At 42.2% G+C, this 21,230-nt stretch overlaps 1 protein-coding gene across 3 annotated transcripts; it reads left to right on the forward strand.

Moving 5' to 3' along the window:
- Positions 1-250: 250 nt before the first annotated feature.
- Tdrkh (tudor and KH domain containing) lies at positions 251-19,877 on the forward strand. Of its 3 annotated transcripts, none has more exons than XM_059265792.1 (14): positions 251-268; positions 11,273-11,420; positions 12,145-12,251; positions 12,916-13,105; positions 13,889-14,028; positions 14,117-14,438; positions 16,138-16,298; positions 16,426-16,598; positions 16,754-16,818; positions 17,128-17,279; positions 17,616-17,717; positions 18,417-18,513; positions 18,923-19,012; positions 19,184-19,877. In XM_059265792.1, the coding sequence occupies exons 2-13, from the start codon at positions 11,297-11,299 to the stop codon at positions 18,970-18,972; spliced, it is 1,683 nt and encodes a 560-aa protein (XP_059121775.1). In that variant the 5' UTR covers positions 251-268; positions 11,273-11,296; the 3' UTR covers positions 18,973-19,012; positions 19,184-19,877. The 3 variants fall into 3 exon arrangements, with proteins under 3 accessions (XP_059121775.1, XP_059121776.1, XP_059121774.1); XM_059265793.1 differs by lacking the exon at positions 251-268 and adding an exon at positions 603-671; XM_059265791.1 differs by lacking the exon at positions 251-268 and adding an exon at positions 612-711.
- The last annotated feature ends 1,353 nt before the right edge of the window (positions 19,878-21,230 follow it).

A 21,230-nucleotide genomic window follows, 5' to 3' on the forward strand; every position in this document is an offset into this window, starting at 1 on the left:
GGCAGGCGGGCCGTGGGCGCGCTCCACCCGCAGCTGCCTTACCCGGGTGGTGGCCAGAGTGACTTTGTCCACGTGGAGTGTCGAGGGGGCTCGGCCGCGGGGCCGTGCAGCACCCGCCCCTATTTCCCTCCTTTAACACAGTTCCTTTCCTGTCCCCTGGCCAAGACGGGGGTGGGGAACGATCCAGGCAGACATGCCTAACATTTAAGCGGCACCGCATCGCCCATCGCGAGGCAGCTTCCCCCCGTAGGGCCGGGGACACCCACGGGTGAGCCAAGCCCGCGGAGCCTCGGAGCCCCGCAGTCCCTCGCGGGTCGAGGCCATTCAACCTCCTCGGCTTAGAGAAGGACCGAGGAGGAACCCAGGAGCTTCTAGCCGGCTACCTCATTCTCAGCAGGTGCAAGCTCCATGAACAGCACTTGCCGCCCGCGGCTCTCACTGGCTAGGGAGGTGGGCCGGCTCGGGCTTTCCATCCGGGTAATTGGACTTCAGCCCACGGCCGCGCACGTCGCTCACGGCAGCCCGCGGAAGGATTGGCTGCGGTGGGGGAGCGTGATTGGTCAGGCTCCAGGGCGAGCGTTGATTGGTGCGGATGCGCCGCGGGGGCGGGGCAAGCGGCTGGGGGAAAAGAGCCTACGCTGAAGGAGCGAAGGGGCGGCGGCGCGGGCGAGGTGCGAGGCGAGGCGTGTAGCGCGCGACTCGGGAGGAGCGGTAAAGGCGGGGCTCGAGAGAGGAGTTTGGGGGCGTGGGAGAGGCTGGGCGGTGGGCAGCCTGGCACCGGGGAGGCAGAAGGGTCGGGGCGGGTGGGGTGAGGGTGTGTGTGGGGGGCCCTGTCGCGGGTCACCGTCTGGGGCAGCTGTGCCGGGAGCTAGTAACTGGACCCAGCACAAGAGCGCTGGCCCCGGGGGCTAGGCCCCCAGGACCGGTAGGACCCTTGCCACAACTCTGTTTGCACTCCTAGACCGGTGGCTCCTTTTGAAACCAGGGGCCTTGTGTTAATTTGCCTTTTACCTTCCCCATCTTCGTCCCGTGGCTGTTTGCAGCTGCAGGATGTTTCATTATTTATTTAGTGATGGGGTCTGGGTCAAGCTGGCTTTGAACTCGAGATCCTCCAGTCTTTGCCTCTGGAGAGATGGAAGTACAGGCAAGCGCCACAACACTCTGCTTTGGATTGATTGTTTTTTCCGGTAGTCTTCCTTTCTTTGTTTATTTGCTTTGTTTGTTGTTTGTTTGTTTTTGAGACACAGTCTCTTGTGGTCTACCCAGACTGGCCAAGAACTTGCCCTGTAGCCAACCTTAAACTGCTGATCCTTCTGTCTCCGCCTTTCAGGTACTAGTATTCTGGGGATAGGACACCTGGCCTCCTCACCACCACCTGTCCCCAGACAGGATTTCATGTCACTAGGGTGGCCTTGGATTTGCTATGGATGAATTTGAGCTTCAGATCCTTCTGCCTCCACCTCCTCGGTTGCTGGGATTATAAGCATGTGCTACCACCCCAGGCTCAGTCCTCATCCGTCCTGGTTGGTTTGCCTGGTTTGAGTTCATTAATCCATTCCTTAAGATATGAATTGGTAACTCAGAGCACAAATTTATTTGTAATATCTGAAGTTAAATTTGCCTATTGGTTCAAATGGATATCAGCCAGCAAACCTGTCTTTGTCACCGGAATTCACTCTGTACACACTCTCTCCACAAAAATTACCAGTGTTTTCTGACAAGCTGTTGTCCCATTCAGAAACCTTGTAACTGACTTCTTGACTTTGACCCCTAACTTCCCATAAATTAATTGCTAGGTATTCTATATTCATACTACCAATTCATACTCTTATTTTTCTGTTATTGATATCTGCTATAGTCATCTATTGGTCTTTGTACCCACTGTTACTGCTTACAGTTCATTCTTCTAATAACAGAGCCGTTAATTAAGAATTACAGGGGGCAGTAAAATGGCTAATCCAGAAAAGGGAAACCTGATGCATTCAGTCTTCAAAAACAGTGTAAAGCTAGGAGAGAACCAACTCCACAAAGCTGTCCTCTGACCTTCACATCACATCTCTGTCTTGACACACAGTTGTCAAGAGAACTGATTCCTGCATGTTGTCCTCCAATGCCATATGCATGCCAGTACACATGCTTGCACAGGTATAAACAGATGCAATTTAAAAATAAGTATAAGCCTGGTGTGTGCTATGAAAATGTGTTTGGGATACTGTGAAAATCCTTATGGACTGGTCAGGATTTAGGAAATTTGGATGCAGATCTAGAAAAATATCAGATATTCTTGGCTATGATTCTGATAGTTCCAGAACTAAAAAACTAGTGCTGTGGACCTCAACAAAGAGATGCAATCATGACTGGCCTTCAAAACATTTATTCCCCTTGCTATTCTAGAAATGATGGACCAGCTATATGATCTTGGGAAAATCCTTTTATATTTTATATATATTCTAAGCCTCGGGTTTCCCCAATTGTAACATGAATGAAAAAAAAAATAGTGTTTATAATCCATCCCAGTTCTAAAATTCTTTGATTTCTATGCCATATAACATGAATTATGAGACCAAAAATAGCATAAAAGGAGACATGAAAACACACAGGGCTAGATTTACTTTGATTTCCCCTAGGGTATTCACGCTGCCCCTAACATCCAAAAAGCTTCTTGAAGGCAGCTAAGTCTGTCTTGGCTGCTATGTCCTCAGAACCAAGTTCATATTGTATACTCAGTATTTATTAGTTTGAATAAATTGTCAGGAGATAGATGTGTTGTATCTTTTCCTAAGATTTATTTTACTTTTATGTATATGTGTGGCTGACTGTGGAGGTCAGAAAAGGGTGTCAGATCTCCTGGAGTTGATCAGTGCTGGGGACCAAGCTCAGGTCCCCTGTAAGACCAGAAAACACACTTAACCACTGAACTATCTCCAGCACTATGAGCTATTTCTTGAGATGATTGTCAGTTCTGGCCTATCTAGGAAATAAACCTGTAAAGTTCTAACTTCTCTTCACTATTGCATTGACAGTATTTTGTTTTGTTTTGTTTTGTTTTTTGTTTGTTTTTGAGACAGAATTTCTCTGTGTAGCCATGACTGTCCTGTAACTCTCTCTGTCTACCTGCCTCAACCTCCCCAGTGCTAGGATTAAAGGTGTGTGCCACCATCTCCTTGAAACAATATTGGGGTTTTTTTTTTTGCACTATCGTGTAATTAGTTGTTTCTCCTACTAGATGGAGTGTATCAGAGTAGGAATTTTTTTGTTGTGGTGGTTTTTCAAGACAGAGTTTCTCTATGTAGCCCTGGCTGTCCTGGAACTTGCTTTGTAGACCAGGCTGGCCTCAAACTCACAGAGAGCCACCTTCCTCGGCCTCCTGAGTACTGGGGATATATGCCACCACACTCTGCTAGAGCAGGAATTTTTTAAAAGATTTATTTGTACTTTCTGTGTACTGGTGTTTGCCTGTGTGTATGTTAGTGCACCATGTGCATGCAATACCCACAAAAGCCATGAGGGGGTGTTGGATCCTCTAGAGCTGAAATTACAAACTGTAGTGAGCTGCCATGTCAATACTGGGAACCAAACCTGCGTCTTCTGCAAGAGCAGCAAATACTCTTGAACACTGAGCCGTCTCTCCACCCCCCAGAGCAGGAATTCTAATTCTTCCTTCTGCCCTCAGCATGTGTAGCTCATAACCAAATACTGGCATTTTTTAACTGAACCAGGAGCTAAAAGAACTAAAATCTTTTCTCGACATCCAAAATAAATTATTTCTTGATGTAGGAAAGTAGCAATTCAGAAGTTAATATTTTGAAAAGTATATCAGTGTAAACCTCCTTTATGAAGCCAAACGTGTTTCTTTTCCTTGAGCACATATAAAGGTATTTGTATAATACTACACAAATTCTTGTGAAAAGTTTTATTTACTGGCTATTGGAAAAACTGATGTTTATCCAGTGATTTAGGGGAATGTAAAAATCTACAAAAATAACCGAAGAACCTCAGGCCACATTAAATTCAACCTCTTTCCCCTAAAAGATGTAGATAGAGTGGGGAGGTGGAGAGAGTCAGGGTGGTAATACATGCTTCTAATCCAACTACCAGGAGGCTAAGGCAAGACGGTCCGGAGATCAGGCCAGTCTGGGCAGTTTAGGTCCTATTTCCAAAAAGGGGCTCAGGGAAGAAGGGAAATACAGGTCAGTAGTTGAATGCTTCCATAGTATCATCCATTCTTCCCTCAAAAAATGTGAGTGTGGGTGGGTGGTTAGAGAAAGCCAGTTTTCCCTCAGCGTTAATGCTTAGTCTCTGAAGTGGTGTACTAAATCTACCAAGTAACTATCCCAAATTGACAAGACTTCTGAATGCCCAAGGTAATAAAAGGTTCTGTTTTTTTCCTCAGGCCATAAGTGTGGTCAAGAGGATAGATTATATTTTTGGTTGTGAGCCTAACCTTTAATGGCTGAACCATTCTCTCCAGCCCAAGAGGATAGATTAAATTTATTTAAAACTACTGACTAGGTCTGAGTGGTGGTGGCACATGCCTTTAATCCCAGGCAGAGGCAGGCGGATCTCTGTGGGTTCAGGGCCAGCCTGATCTACGAAAAGTTCAAAAAAACTACTGACTAGGAAAAAAAAAAAAAAAAGATTTAGTAAACCTCTGGTAGATTCTCTGCAAAATTTTATTCCATCTGGTCAGTAAAGCTCTCCAAGGCTAGATGCAAGTGTTCATGCAGCAGGCATCTGTGGTTGTTTGTGGTAGTTCTAGAGTTTGGGACCCTGAGACACAGGCATAGGAACTCTACCATTAAGCTACACCTGGAGCATGCTAGATACAAATTGTGATGCTTTGTAGGAAAACAAATCCTGCTCTAATCTCCTTACCAATCTGTCTGCTCCTGGGAGTGAGGTTTCCACACTAGTCTCTTCATTTTTCCTTCTAGGCTTCCAGGGAAAGCACACTTATAACCAGTTTTACTCCAAAGTAGGTTCTGTATTGATGAATATGTTTTTAGCCTTACTAGAATAAAACTAATTTTTTCAAGATGAAGATATTTTAACTTTATATATATGTATACCTGTATGCATGTTCATATATTCATGGACTCGTGTGTATGTGTAGATACTTGTGCAGGTGGAAGCATAAAGTTGACACCAAGTGTCTTCCTCAATTGCTTTCTATTTTATTTACTGAGACAGGGTACCTCACTAACCCAGAGCTCCCCAGTTCTGGCTAGACTAGCTAGCCAATTAGCCCCAGGGATCCAGTCTCTGCCTCTCAAATGCTAGGATTAAAGATAGCCACTGTACCTGAGTTCACATGGGTTCTGAGATCCAAACTCTGGTCCTTGGACTTATACAGCAAGCATGTAGCATTGCCCCAACCCAGCATTTTTATTATTATCCGGGTTGAATTTTGTACCTGGAGGCAAATTATATTTACTCATGTTTAAGTAGTTCTTATTAAAAACTACATTATGACCCAGTATAGTGGTACATGCCTTTAATCCCAGCACTCCGGAGGCAGAGGCAGATGGATTTCTTGAGTTATAAGACAGCTTGGTTTACATAGTGAGATCCTGTCTCAAGAAAAAGCATTTTAAAAAAGAAACCACACATTGTTTGGGTTATCATAATATATAATGGCATTGTGTAATTTTTTTTATCTATAGTGTTTTCTACTGGTGTTTATTTACTTTTGAATTGAAGTTGATCAAAATAAAGAATTATGACACATATTGTTACCCTGAAAGTTTAAGTAAAATGAAAAGTTAAGAAGAAACTTCTACTCGGAAGCAAAGCCAGGGGGATCTCTGTAGGTTCAAGGCCAGCCTAGTCTACAGAGCGAGATCCAGGACAGGCACCAAAACTACACAGAGAAACCCTGTCTCCAAAAAGCAAAAAAAAAAAAAAAAAAAAAAAAGAAGAAGAAGAAGAAGAAACTTCTGAAATCACTTGACAAGACTTTTCATAAGCAAATAATAACTCAAATTCTGAGTGATAGGTTAAACAAACTTTTCAGGTATTTGTGTACCTCTGTAAAAATGAGGCTATTATTTCCTACTTTACAAGGTTGTATGAATATTGAATAATTAATGCATATAAAGTGACTAGGACAATAGCTACTCAGCACATTTATTTTTTATCTTTGTGTTCCTACTGCCACAGTAGCATCTAGCACATGGAAGTGATTGATGTGCTTTAACTGCACTAGGAAAGCCAGTAGTTCTAGAGGAAGCAGGATAACAGATAAGTACTGTGGTGGAATAGTGTGACCTATATCCGTCAGCACTAGGAATCCCTGAGGCTTTGGAAGAGATGCTGTTAAAGATGAAACTTGAAAGAATAGAACTTGATGAGGACACTGGCAAGACTAAGACAACACAGGTGACATGTGTCAGAGGAAGATACGTAAATAGATCCTACTCCCCTAACAAATATAGAATAAAAATATGAGGATATGAAGATGGCGGGCAAAAATCAGAGATAAAATATCTTTCATCCGATTAAGGAATTTACATTTAGGCAGCTGAGAGCCACATTAACGAAAGTAAGAGAAGTTGTATTCATTCAACAAAGTATTATTGACCAAATATTAAGTAGTTATTGTATGCTAAGCACTAAAGAAGGAAAAAAATAATCTGTATTCTTGAGGAATTTACATTCTTATGTAGAGATGAGAAATAACCTTGCAAGTTATCAAATATGTTGGTTTTTAATCATAGTAATATGGAAAACCACTGGAATATTTTGAGGGGAAACATTACAAGCATTACTTGAAGTTTTCCAGCTTTTGAGAATAAGCTAAAAGGATGATGGCAAATACAAAGATATAATTAAGCAATTGTAGTAATCTAAATATAAATCCCACACACACCATGATGCTGGGGATTGAACTGGAAGCCCTGTATGTGCTCGGAAGTACCATACCACTGAGCTACATCCCTAGCCTGAAACAGTGTTCTAAAGCAGAGTTATAGCAACGGAAGAATAAAAAGTGGTTAGAGTAGAGAGAATAAATGTTACTGATAGCTGAGTGTGGTGGCACATAATCTATAATCTAGCACTTAGGCTGGAATAGGAGGATCACAAGCCCATCCTGAGCTGCTTAGTTCTATACCAACTACCTAGCAAGACCCTGTCTTTAAAAAAAAAAAAAAAAAGTAGTTGGATACAAACACATAGTTTAGAAGGAAATTCCTAAGTAGATCCACAAATTGGGGAGTTATAGCCCATAGATGGGATTTGAAGTCAAAGCCATTAATGAAACTTGATAAGATCACCCAGGAAATGAGGTAAAACACAGAAGAGGGGGGAAAGATGGGTCCCTGGGACACTCCACTGTTTGGAGGTTTGAAGACAGAGAGAGAAGGAACTGCTAAACAAGACTGATATATCAACCAGAAATGGAGATGAAAAACTAGAAGTCTGTGCTGGGAAAGCCAAATGAAGAAAGTGTTTAGAAAAGAGGACATTGCAGGCCCTGGTGGTATAAGCCCATAATTCCACCTCTTTCGGAGGCTGAGGTAGGAGGAGGGTAGATTCAAGCCTTCACTGGCCCATAGAGTAAGTGTGAGTTTAAGGCCAATCTGAGTAACTTAGTGAGACTCTGTCAAAAAATTTTTAAAGATTGAGAGGCATGGTCTCACACACCTATAATCCCAGCATTTGGGAGACTGTGGCAGGAAGTGCCTCAAGCTCAGGACCAGGCTGGGCTACAGAAAGACCAGAGTCAAAGCAAGTGAGACTGGGGATGTAGCTCAGTAATTGAACATTCGCCTAAAATATGGGGGGGGGGAGTAAGGAGGGGGAAAAGAAAAGAAAGGGATAGCTTGTAAGGACCACTGCTTACTATCTATGAGTTCCTAAAAAAGAAAAGCCTGGTGGTGGTGGTTCATGCCTTTAATCCCAGCACTCAGGAGGCAGAAGTAGGGCCAGCCTGGTCTACAAGAGCCAGTTCCAGGACAGCCAAGGCTATACAAAGAGCCCCTGTCAAAACAAAGAACAAAAGGACAAAGAAAAGAGAATATCACAAACTATGTTAGATATTATGACAAGATTAGGCAGGGAACTGAAAGTTGATCTTTAGATTTAGCAGTGTAGTTGCTAGTAACCTTGATGAATAATGGGAGAGTATTCAAGAAGAGAAAATGAGGACAGATAATGTGCCCCTATGCAAAAAGAAGGGGGAAGTGGAAAGCAGTTGGGGAAAAGAAGTAGATTCGACATAGAGTTTCTTCGAGAAAGAGTGTTGTGGTGCTAATGAAATGGCTCGGCGGTTAAGATCACTGGCTGTACTTTGAGAAGACCCAAGTTTGGGTCTAAACACCCACATCAGACACTTCACAACTGCCTGAAACTCCTCCTACAGAAAATCCATTGACCTCCTAAGGCACCTATACCCATACACAGACATACACACATATAATCAAAATATGTGAAGAAGAGTTAAAGGACACCTTGGAAACCCTATCTAAAAAGAAAGGGAGACTAGAGAAGGAAGCATTAGAAACTTGAGACTCTGAAGCAATTGTGAGTTTAGACATGTGGAATAAGAATTACAGTGAGAGAGATGTTGGTATTTGCTTGACAGCAAAGTGAAGGTACAGTATCAGAGATTCATAGCAAAGCTAGTAAGAAGGCTGTTCAATGTTCTAGATAAGATTTGATATGCTTCTCAAGTGGGGCACTGTAGGCATTATTAGGCTATAGGTACAATTGAAGCTGCAGGTATCAGTGAAGTTGCCTAAAGAGAGCAGTAACATCAGCAATGTATAGAAGGCACTGGATGACAAGCCCCACACTCAGAAAGACCCTGCCAGGCAAACAAGATGAGAACCTAAGGGAGAAGGCACAGAAATGAAGGAGGGATTTTTGTGGAGAGTAGCTGCCTTGCTGTTACAGAGTGGTAAGGTAAGGCTTTAGACATGTCATCTGGGCTGATCTGGGAAGTTCTGTTGAAGGAGCAGAGCAGAACTTCATTTCATTCTTGGTTGAGGAGTAAAAAGCCAGATGGTGGCTGGAGAAATGATTCAGTGGTTAAGAGCACTTGTTGCTCTTGCAGAGAACCAGGGTTCAGTTCCCAGCACCTACATGGTGGCTCACAAGCACCTGTAAGGCCAGTTCTAAGAGATCTGACACCCTCTTTTTGCCTCCACAGGCACCTGAATTCACATGGTGCACAAACATGGAGGCTCTGACATGAACACAACTAAAAATCTTTAAAAAATAAATAAATAAATTTAAAAAGGAAGAAACCAGATATAGAGACTAAATAAAGACTATGCCTCCAGAAAAAAAAAAAATAAGTGCCAAGACCTTTACTAGACCTAAAATGGCACCCTTTGCAGACCCCAACTTCTGGAAAGGCCCAAAAGTATAAAGGAATTTTAAGTAGTTAGATATGAAATCTGACTATGGTTTGTTTTTGTTTTTTCTTAAGTGTCAAATGCTCTATTTGATACTATACATAAACCACACTAAAGCCTTTCAATACTAGAAGGCAGCATCCTTTAACAGAGAATTCTAATTAAATTGGCATCATCAAGAATAAACAGTTGCTGGACTGGAGAGATGGCTCACAGGTTAGGAGCACTGGCTGCTCTTCCAGAGGTCCTGAGTTTAATTCCCAGCAACCACAGGGTAGCTCACAACCATCTATAATAAGATCTGGTGCCCTCTTCTGGCATGCAGGCATACATGCAGGCAGAACACTGTATACATAATAAATAAATAAATCTTAAAAAAAAAAAAAAAAGAACATTGCTGTGTTCTTAAAAAAATAAAAAATAAACAATTGCTTCCTGATGTTCAACTACTACCTGTAACAGGCCAGTGAACACAGGTGTCTTCAGCTTGTTTCTAAGATAGTGAATTTCCCCAGTGTTTAAACATATTCATATGCCCAGTTATATAAATTAAGTGTAAAACCATTCAGTATGTTTTGAGATGACACCCGCATCTTTGTGGAAAGTTTAACATTACTAATTAAGTCCAATCCTATCTTGATAAAAGGAGGGCAGTGATAGTATTTATGCAACTGGAATTGTTACTTTAAAAAAGATCATATCCACCTTACTACAAGTCAATTTTGCTTAAATCAGGACTGTCCAACAAAAGCATTGTTAGCATTCATGATCTGTATTCTGGTATATGAATAAATTATGATGCACATTAAAAGCCATGAAACATTTGTAATAAAGGCATTGGTATTAACTCACTAGTAGCCTTTTTAAGATAAGCTATTAGGTCTGCCCTTTCTCCCTTTTTTTTTTTTTTGGTTTTTCGAGACAGAGTTTCTCTGTGTAGCTTTGTGCCTTTCCTGGGACTCACTTGGTAGCCCAGGCTGTCCTCAAACTCACAGAGATCCGCCTGGCTCTGCCTCCCAAGTGCTGGGATTAAAGGTGTGCGCCACCACCGCCCGGCCCCTTTCTCCCTTCTTAATCCCAGGGAAGATCATTTTTGTTTCAAGGATGTACTTTTTGGGATTCTCCAAATACTCCTCCAGTGTGTCCTCTCCCCAAGTGATGCCTTTGCTCTTATTGGCATCTGTGTACAAGAATCCAGTGGCCTGATCTGGCCTCCGCCCAATCAGACCATGGAGATTTGGTCCAGTCTTATGCTTGCCTCCCTTTCCCACAGTGTGGCACTGGGCACACTTCTGAACAAAAAATCTTCTTACCTTTCTCAACATCATCCATTTTTAATTCACTCCTTTCTGCTCAACACCACAAATGCTTCGACCTGAAGATGGCTATCCTGCTCTTTACTATATGTATGTTTTTTTTAATTTTTCATTCCTTTTTCTTTAAAAATTAATATATAGTTCTCCTTCAAAAAAGATGAAATGAGTATCTATATAGTTTCATGTACCTTAGCTAACATGGTTTTTTGTTTCTTTTTTTAAAATATACTGAGACTTTTTCCATGAAATAGATTTTTTTTTTTTACTGGAGCTTTTGAAATGGGAAAATAGACAGGTGAGATTTTTTGTTGTTGTTGTTTTTGGTTATTTTATCTTATTAGTGTTTTATTTTTTAAGACAGGTTTCTCTGTGTACCCCTGGCTGTCCTGGAACTCGCTCTGAAGGCCAGACTGGCTTCAAACTCAGAAATCCTCCTGCCTCTGCCTTCTGAATGCTGGGATTAAAGGCATACACCACCACTGTCCAGCTTAGTAGTGGGGGGGGGGGTTGTTTGTTTTTAATACAGTGTGTTCTCATGCCTCTCTGCCAACCAGACAAGTGGTGGCAGAAAACTACTACTTGATTTGTTTGTTCCAGGATGTTAAGTCAGTACAACAGAAAATGTCCACTGAACGAACTTCATGGACAAACCTGTCCACTATTCAAAAAATAGCCCTGGGTCTTGGAATCCCAGCAAGTGCAACAGTTGCCTACATCCTATATCGCCGATATAGGGAAAGCAGAGGTATGTAAACCCATGCAGTGCCTGCAATAATATTCCATCTCCCTGTTTTGTTAAGTTGAAATGAAAGCTGCCCTTGACATACCAGTACTTTTTTTGTTAAAATATAATTCATTTTCTGTGAGAAAGGTTTGAAAATGTCATTTCTTCCTTTGTTACTGGAAAGCTAGTTTATGAAGGGAACTCATGATGTCATTGACTCTTCCCTTCAGCAAAACCAACTATGTGACTTTTAAATGTATATACTCATTCTGCTGCTTCTCTCCAGCTGTCAGGAGGTAGGACACAGCTGGACCTAGAGAACAGGTCCCAAAGAAATGACTAATATAAAAATAAGTTTTCAGGCCAATGAATGCCTCAGACAACTTCTAGCCTTTATTGTTTTATAAGAGTCATGTCTTAGAGTAGCATCCTAAAAACTCATAACTTTTCTTCTCCAGAATCATCTTTTCCCATTTTAGTATCTGAAATAGTATCCCAAAGAAAATGCCAATGGTCTTAGGAGGAGGTCAGGTAGAGTGCTGGGGAATTGAACTTGCCCTTGTGTATACATTGCACCCTTACCTCTGGTCTTTGGGGACCTTCTCATTCCCACTCAGATTCTATGTCTTGAATTGTGGTTGAGATCTATAGTTTGTCTCTTGGATTAGTGTCTCTGACAACCTGACTCGGGAGAGACAGTAGTAGCTTTAGTGTATTTAAGTCTGGTCTGTCATGGTCTACACAGAAGAACGATTGACATTTGTTGGAGAAGATGACATTGAGATAGAGATGCGGGTTCCCCAGGAGGCTGTGAAGCTCATCATTGGTCGACAAGGCGCCAATATTAAACAGGTAAATGTGAGCAGATGGGTGGCTTTCTCAGGCATGGATTCTGTGTTGACTCCTTGTTTCCTTCCTCTGAACACCTATGCTGCACATATTTTTAAAAGAGAAAATATAGGAACTTATTATTAAGCTAACTGCACTGGTTTCCTTCTAAAAATGAACACTTCTCATATGGTTGATGACTAAGCTTGAAACAGTATTTGATTGGATGATTCTCAGCTTGATATAGCATGAATATTTTTATTAGGTAGTTAGTGAGCTCCCATTAAATGACAATAAAGAATTGCTACCTAACTATTCTTCCATCTTCCATTGTTTAACTGAAATGTCAAGAAAGCAAAATCTTTTTGCTGGGGATATGGATATTGGTAAAGTACTTACTAGTACTGCCAGGACCTGGGTTTGCTCTCTAGCAGAAAAAGAGAAAGAAAATCTTTAGTTGCTAATCCAAACAAAATCAGTGAGCAAATGGGTTATAAATGCAGAGAGAAATGATTTTAAGTTAACTGCTACTTGGATTACCTTTATCGCTAATTTTCATGTATAAATAACAGTTTCTTGATTTAACTGAGGCCTGTGGCCAGCTCCACCTGCCTCCAGGTTTGATAGAATGTCCTTAGCTAGGCGCAAATTGAAGTTCTTTAAAGTGTGTGCCTCCTTCTCTCTGCAGTTGCGGAAACAGACAGGCGCTCGGATTGACGTGGACACGGAGGATGTAGGCGATGAGCGAGTACTGCTCATCAGTGGTTTTCCTGTTCAGGTGTGCAAGGCCAAAGCAGCAATCCATCAGATCCTGACAGAAAACACCCCAGTGGTGGAGCAGCTCTCAGTCCCCCAGAGATCTGTGGGCAGAATCATAGGTACCACTGGACAGCCCCCTCTTCTTTGTTCTTTGTCTTTACCTCTTATGTTTCACCCATTCCCAAGGGTTTTCCTGGCTCCCCTCACTTTGTTAGGGGAAAAGACACACTTAGTTCAGAACTTTACTTTCTTTCAGAACTGGTGTTTTAAAAATAAGATGAGAGTCTTTCAAATAGGTTTTTATTGGCCAGCAAGATGGCTCAGTGGATAAACTGCTGCTAAGCCTGACAACTTAGTCCATCCCAAGCCCCACATGGTGGAAAGAAAGAACCAAATTGCCCTCTGACCTCCACACAGGTGCTGTGGTACACCCTGTCCACACAAACACATGTATACACAAGATAAGTGAAGATTTGCTTTGTTAAAAATAAGCTTTTACAGGGATGCTAGAGATGCCCATAGTATCCTATGAAGACCTTTGAAGACAGTGATCCAGAGAGTCCCTGTTATACTTCTCCCTGGACCATTTTTTAGTGCTGACACTCTGTACCATGTGTCTTACAGATGAAAATACAAAGTATAGCTGCTGTGCAGCCAAAAAGTGGAAATGTCTTGACAATCTGTCCAAAGCATAAGTTTAAATAAAATGGTTAAATCAGAGTCCTATATTCTCTTTTCTCCAGGATTTACTTCAGTAGTTCCTTATTCCTACTTACCATCTTACATTCTATTCAAATTGATTATGAGAACTGACTTCTTTTTGTAACATGTACAAAACAGTGGTTCCTCTTATAGTGAATGTTGGTCTGGAGGAAAAGACGGGTTTTTCTGTATTAATATAGGGAGAGGTGGCGAGACGATTCGTTCTATCTGTAAGGCTTCTGGAGCCAAAATCACTTGTGACAAAGAGTCAGAGGGAACGTTGCTACTGTCAAGACTTATCAAAATCTCAGGAACACAGAAGGAAGTGGCAACAGCTAAGGCAAGTATACCCGAGGATGAGGATGGCCCTTCTGGCCATCCATCAGTATCTGGCGACACAGAAGTGACACCTCTCTTGTTTCCCACAGCATCTGATACTGGAGAAAGTTTCAGAAGATGAAGAACTTCGGAAAAGAATTGCCCATTCTGCAGAAACCAGGGTCCCACGAAAGCAGCCAATCAGTGTGAGAAGAGAGGAAGTGACCGAGCCCGGTGGAGCTGGCGAAGCAGCTTTATGGAAGAATGCCAGTTCTAGCATGGGACCGGCTGCACCCCTGGAGGTTCCTCTCCGCAAAGGAGGTGGTGATATGGTTGTTGCAGGACCAAAAGAAGGTTCCTGGGAGAAACCTAATGATGACAGCTTTCAGAATTCTGGTGCCCAGAGCAGTCCAGAGACATCCATGTTTGAAAGTATGTAATGAAGAGGAGCCTATTAACCATATGAAAGACAGGAATACTGGATTAACTACCTTAAATAGGAAACAATTAAAAATTCTGTTTTTGTGATATCCATCTCTGTCATCATAGATAATGCCTTTTGGCTAATATTTTACTTAGAGTAATACCAAACATTAATAATAATTTTCTGAGTACAGCTAATGAAGGAAAATAAGATAGAAATATGTTGACAAAGGAAACAGATTAATAATCAAATAATTAAATTTTTATTATAGTCTCTTACACATATTTTGTGTGTGTGTGCACTTGTATGTATGTTTATCCATTCAGGGATGCAGTGGGGGGGTATGCACATGAGTGCATATGTACATGTGCATGGAGGCCAGAGGTCAGCTTTGTGTGTTGCTCCCCAGGAACCATTCATCTTATTTTTTCAGATGAAGCCTCTTTACTGGGACCTAGGACTTGCTAATTACACTAGGCTGACTGGCCAGTGAGCCCCAGGGATCCCCCATCTCTGCCTCCCTGACGCGGAGGTTGGGATTATAAGCATTTGCCGTTATACCTTGACTTTTATGTGGGGGCTGGGGACAATCCTCATGCTTGCATGGAAAGTACTTTACCAGCTGAACTGTCACCCCCAGCCCCAGACATACTTTTTTTCATACATACTTAGTTTAAATCATATTTTTATTTTGTCTTGAGAAATTTCATGTGTATATACAATGTATCTTGATATCTGAAGTTTCCCTGTGCTCCCCTAAAACATCTTCCTCCCAACTTCATTTTTTTATAACCCATTGAGTCCAATTAGTGCTACCCATATTTGCATGGGTGTGGGTCCATCCACTGGGGCATGGGTAACCTATATTTCCAAAGAAAAGTGACTCCCCCCACCATCTACAATGCCAGTAGTTCCTTAGCTAGGCATAGGGCCTCAGGATTCCCGCCCCCATCCATGCTGGAATTTTAACTGGCTTGATCTTGTGTAGGTGACCACAGCTTCTTTGAGTTTGTATATCCAAATACCATGTAATGTCCAAAAGACCACATTTTACCACACTCCTCATCCTCTGGCACTTACATTCTTTCTGTCCCCTCCTCCATGGTGTTCCCTGAGCCTGGGTGGGAAGTGGGGGTGTGGGTTGCTATAGATCTTATCTATTGCTAAGTACACTCATATCTAGGCATACTTTTTGCATAAGAAATTCTCAACCTGGTTTTGCCTGTCTCATTACTGTTTCTAAATGTCATTATTGAAGAAGAATGAAATGGCCATGGGCTTCCTCTTCTACACAGAGGTGCTAGCTTGAACAAGAAAGGGCAGAGCCCTAAAAGAAGCTTGCCTAGGTTCATATAATAAATCCCTGATAGAAGAGAATCTATAATAAGCAGAATTGCTGTCTGTGTCCTTTCTTATTGATCCTGCCAGGCCTAACAGATGAAGGCTTAACCTTCACTATAATCGCTGCCTCCTTTGAGTCCATGGAGAATGACAGTGTAAATAAACTTGGTTACATAAAAAGGTATAGAAGATAACTTAGTACCTTTCTTTGCGGCATTTTTGTATGAGTCACCAAGTTGTCCCTCTAACCATTTCTAAAATGGTAAACAGCCACAGGGTATTTATATCTTTCATCTCCCTGATGCAGTCTCCCCATTCCTACCAAAGATGGTACTGATATGGTCACCATCCTTACCCTGTGTTCAGTTCCCAGTCCTGACTTCAGTTTCCATGCTGATGAGTACCTAGAAGTCTACGTTTCTGCTTCTGAACACCCTAACCACTTCTGGATCCAAATCATTGGCTCCCGCAGCCTCCAATTGGATAAACTTGTCAGTGAGATGACCCAGCACTATGAGAATAGTCTGGTGAGTTGCTATATGGAGAAGGCTGGGCTGGAGCTTATCTTTTTCACTGAAAATGTTCCTTTCTTTCTGTTATTCTCTATTAGCTACCACTTCATAATAACCCCCTCATGCCCATCTCCACATATAGCCTGAAGACTTGGCTGTGCGTGTAGGAGACATTGTAGCAGCACCTTTATCTACAAATGGTTCCTGGTATCGAGCCCGGATTCTCGGTACCTTGGAAAATGGGAACTTGGACCTCTACTTTGTTGACTTTGGAGATAATGGAGATTGCCCACTGAAGGATCTCAGGGCTCTCAGGTAAGTGCAGAAGCCAGTGTGGAGTCTGCTAGACTAATCCCGGCTGTTGGCTCACTTCTGCTGATAAAGTGGTGAGCTATTGGCATATGTCATCAAGGAGATTTAGAAGGGAACGTATATACCTGGCATTCTAATTTCAATTTCTTTAATTTTAGGAGTGACTTCCTAAGTCTTCCATTTCAAGCAATAGAATGCAGTCTAGCACGGATTGCCCCCTCAGGTAACCTAGTCATGCCACCTATTGACTTTCCCTCCAAACAGAGTAACTTTCGTACAGCCTGTAAGAAGAATTCTCACATTCCCAAGCTTTTTAGTTCTGGAGACACAGGTGCATTTTCCTTATCAGCACTAGAAAGCAAGACAGAAACTTACTTGGCAGTCAGATCCAAACCCACCAGGTCAGAATATAAGTACATTCCTGGAATCCATCCTGGACAGGATGCATCCCTACTCTTATCTTACCAGCACTGACCTACTCTCATCAGCTCTGAGGCTCAGCCCCTTCTTTCCCCTTATGATCTTCTTCCAGGTGAACAGTGGGAAGAGGAAGCTCTAGATGAGTTTGACAGACTCACTCACTGTGCTGACTGGAAGCCCCTGGTGGCCAAGATCTCTAGCTATGTCCAGACTGGAATCTCAACTTGGCCAAAAATCTATTTATATGATACCAGCAATGGGAAGGTAAGAGTGAGGTTCATACATTGCTTGCTGCATCATCTATATTTTCTTTCCCAGAAACTTTTGTTTTGTTTTTTCGAGACAGGGTTTCTCTGTGTAGTTTTGGTGCCTGTCCTGGATCTCACTCTGTAGACCAGGCTGGTCTCAAACTCAGAGATCCATCTGGCTCTGCTTCCCGAGTGCTGGGATTAAAGGCATGCGCCACCATCTGGCCCCAGAAACTTTTATCTGATATCACTTCTACTCTGAAAGATGTGCTGACCATCTCACCTCAGTTTGGTTGTAAATTTGCTCTCCCTTACAACAGAACATCATTGCTTTCTCATTATTCCTTTTCAGAAACTTGATATTGGGTTAGAATTAGTTCGTAAAGGCTATGCAGTCCAACTTCCTGAAGACATTGAAGAAAACAGAACTGTCCCAGATATGTTGAAGGACATGGTGAGTTACTAGTCATTTCCAGAAAAATCTAGTGCCTGTAGGCACAATCAAATGTCTAGTCATAACACTTTTATCAATTTTATTTTTAAGATTTTAATGTTTTTTTCATATGTATGTGTGTTTTAACTACATGTGTATCTTTATACCACATGCATATAGTGCCTGAGGAAGCCAGGAGAGGGTGTTGGTGCCCCTGGAACTGGAATTAAAGACAATTGTGAGCTGCCATGTGGGAAGAGCAGCCAGTGGTCTTAACCTCTGTGCCATCTCTATAACCCCTAACAGTTATTTTTTTTAATCCTATGTATGTGTGTGTATCTTTCTAGTGTATGCCAGATGTGTAAGTGCCCAAGAAGGAAAGAGGCATTGGGTCTCCTGAAGATGAAGTAACAAGAGGTTATGAGTCATGTAATATGGGTGCTAGGAATTCCACTTGGGCCCTCCAGAAAAGTAATGTGTGCTCTAATCACTGAGTCATCTCTAGCCCCATTTCACCAGCTTTAATGAAATAAAGCTTAGGCCATCATGAGAACCTTTAGATTACTTCATTTTCCAGACTGATTAAAAATGTGATCAAAGACATTGTGTCTTTCTCAGTAGTCAGATTGAGCAACTGCCTTAACCAAACCTGTGATCAAAATGACAGGCTTCTCCCTTCGCACCAGTCAAGATACTTTCCTTTTCTCTTCCATGCCTAAGGACACAGAAACAGATGCTTCTCTTGCCAGCATACTCACTGAGACCAAAAAAAGCCCTGAAGAGATACCACATACCCTGTCCTGCCTCAGTTTATCAGGTACAAACAGCAATAATTTCATACAGCATCTGTGAAAGTTACCTTTTCTTAGTCTGTCCAGATTAGAGAGGTTAGTTAAAGCTTGGTTCTAGGACTGGGGAATGTGGCTTGGTTAGTAGAGTACTTAACTAACACGTACAAAGCCCTGGATTAGATCCCTCTGACTTCATAAAACTGTGTGGAGACACACGTGCCTACAATTCCAGCATTGGTAAGTGGAAGAGGAGCATCACAAGGTCAGGGTCAATAGAGAGTTTGAGGCCAGCCTATACTGCATACAACCCTGTCTAAAAACAAAAACCACTTGGCTCTTAGGACATTGAGCACCAACTGCCCGTTTTTCTACTGAGCTTCACTGGCAATGCCTGCTGGAATAAAGCAATCTCATGTTCTTGTTTCTGCTCACTAGAAGCTGCCTCTATGTCTGGTGATGATAACCTTGAAGACGACTTATTCTGAAGTCTGAGCTGCAGCTGCTGGACCAGCCGTCTGCTTTGCTGTGAGTGGTGCTGTCATCTATCTGTAGCAACAGGAAAGTAATGAGTGTGACAAGGGCCTTTATTCCCTCTCCCTACGCTCTTACCTTTGTGTGTTTCTCTACAGCATCTTTGGTGCAGCTTAACTTGCTCTGAGAGCCCTTTTAAGTTTTTTATCTCTATGTCTTTGGCAGGATTTGGTGCCAGAAGAGAGGAGTCTGTGATGAGAGATCCATGAAGTCATTTATTTCACATGGTGTGGCTTGCTGTGGATCAAATCCATTTTCTGTTCCATTGAACATACCAGAAGGTGACTGATGGAGACAAAAAGATTTCTCCACTGCCCTCTTCTGGTTCCTCCCCCATCTTTCCATGTTTGAATGCTGCTGTGTACTTCCCAGCCTCTTCACACCAGGTTAAGTCTCCTCTGCCAGTAATAATTTGCATTACTGCTGGACTGCATTCTTTTTGAGGCTGGGGAACAGCCAGGGTTTGGGCATTGGAAGTGATGATTCTGCAGATTTCTGACTCACCTTATCAGGTGACTGTAGTTATAGGAAGTATTTGGTGGACTCAGAAGACTGCAGTTGTCAGGAGACAAAGGGAAAAGTTGGCATAAATATATGGGGAGGAGAGTACTACCTCTCACCCTCAATTGTTGAGGTTATTGAAGATAGTTTTTTTAAAACAGTCCTTCAAGCTATTTCTTTATAAACTACTTAAAATACAAGTAGCAGAAAGGGAGAGGCAACTTAGGAAATGTTGTAATTTCTAGCATGTGTCTATGTATACACACACCTAAGGAGAGAAAAAGAATGTGTAGTTTTGCTTAAATAATTTGGAGGATTGTTTGCTGAATAAAGTTCTCTAGAAAATTATCTAAAACCATATACTCGTCACAACTTGGAAGTAGGTCTTCTGAGTAAATCTTGGTAGTACTTGCCAGGTGCCTCACATACAGAGGCCCGTCTTGAAAGATGTGTCCTTCCCATGCAAACATTCATAGTCTTCCCTTAAGGTTACTTCAGAAGTCAGCCACTCCCTCAGCACCATACCAGTTTCAGCTATGCACACAAAACCCACCTACACTGTAAGAGAAGGCCTGGATTAGGATTCTAGAAACCTGGGTTCTAGGAGTAGGTCTTCACTGTAAACTTACTGAAAGACTTTAGGTGCCCTGTTTCCTTCTAGCATCTCTTCATTGCTGATGATATTGTAAGACTCCACTGAGAATTGTGACTACTTAAAATTAAATATGAATGCACAGTGATATAACAAATGAACATTAGGAAACAAGGTGAGGTAAACTGGAAAACCTAAAGTGAACACATGGGTCTTTTTAAACTCTAGGGTTAGTAGCCATGCCTGGTAGCCCAGGCCTATAAACCTAGCTACTTGGAGACCAAGGCAGGAAAGTGAAAGTTAAAGGCATTGCCTGAGCAACTTAGTAAGATGGCTGTCTCAAACAGTGAGAGGAGGCGGGGTTGTGACAGCTCAGTGATCTAGCACTTCTTTGTCATTTGCCATGTCCTGAGTTCAAATTCTTGGACCCAATTAGCAGAAAGACATCAAGGAAGGAGCAGTTTGAGCATATCTTAGAGTCTTGGAGGAACCTAGACAGGCTGTTAATGTTTCAGGTTCCAGCTGTGGTGAATCACTGACGTGTGCTGTCTGGCATTGGAGTTACAACAGGCTCTGGAGCCATTCAGTCCTAGTTTCTCAGTGCTTCTTTCCCTCAGGGATGGAGGTCATAGGACCTGACGTTTATGATATAAACGCTCATTAAAACCAATTGTGTGGGCCTGGAGAGATGCTCAGAGGTTAACACTGGCTGCTCTCGCAGAAAACCCAGGTCCAGCTGCCAGCATCCACATGGTGGCTCACAACCATCTTGTAAGTCCAGTCCCAAGGGATCTAATAATCTAACCTCTGTGGGCACCAGGCGTGCACATAGTGTGTGTGTGTGTGTGTGTGTGTGTGTGTGTGTGTGTGTGTGTGTATACACATATATATATATATATATAATGTACACACATATGTAGGCAAAACATTCATACACGTAAATCTAAAAATAAGAAAAATTAAACCCAATTACGGCACACACCTCTTCTCAGCACTTGGGAGGTAGAAGTGGCAAGATCAATGTGAAGCCCTTCTCTACTATATAGCATGTTTGAGGCCAGCCTGGCTACATGAGACCCTGTCTCAAAAAAAAAAAAAATCCCTATTCCTTTAATGTAC

Source organism: Peromyscus eremicus, chromosome 6 (assembly GCF_949786415.1).
Source record: "Peromyscus eremicus chromosome 6, PerEre_H2_v1, whole genome shotgun sequence".
Taxonomy (NCBI): domain Eukaryota; kingdom Metazoa; phylum Chordata; class Mammalia; order Rodentia; family Cricetidae; genus Peromyscus; species Peromyscus eremicus.

Excerpts from the sequence above, each read along its gene's own strand:
- Tdrkh (XM_059265792.1), top strand. The coding sequence starts at position 11,297 with ATGTCCACTGAACGAACTTCATGGACAAACCTGTCCACTATTCAAAAA. Across the intron at positions 16,299-16,425 it reads AGCACTATGAGAATAGTCTG|CCTGAAGACTTGGCTGTGCG; the intron begins GTGAGTTGCTAT and ends CTCCACATATAG. Across the intron at positions 18,514-18,922 it reads GTCCTGCCTCAGTTTATCAG|AAGCTGCCTCTATGTCTGGT; the intron begins GTACAAACAGCA and ends TCTGCTCACTAG.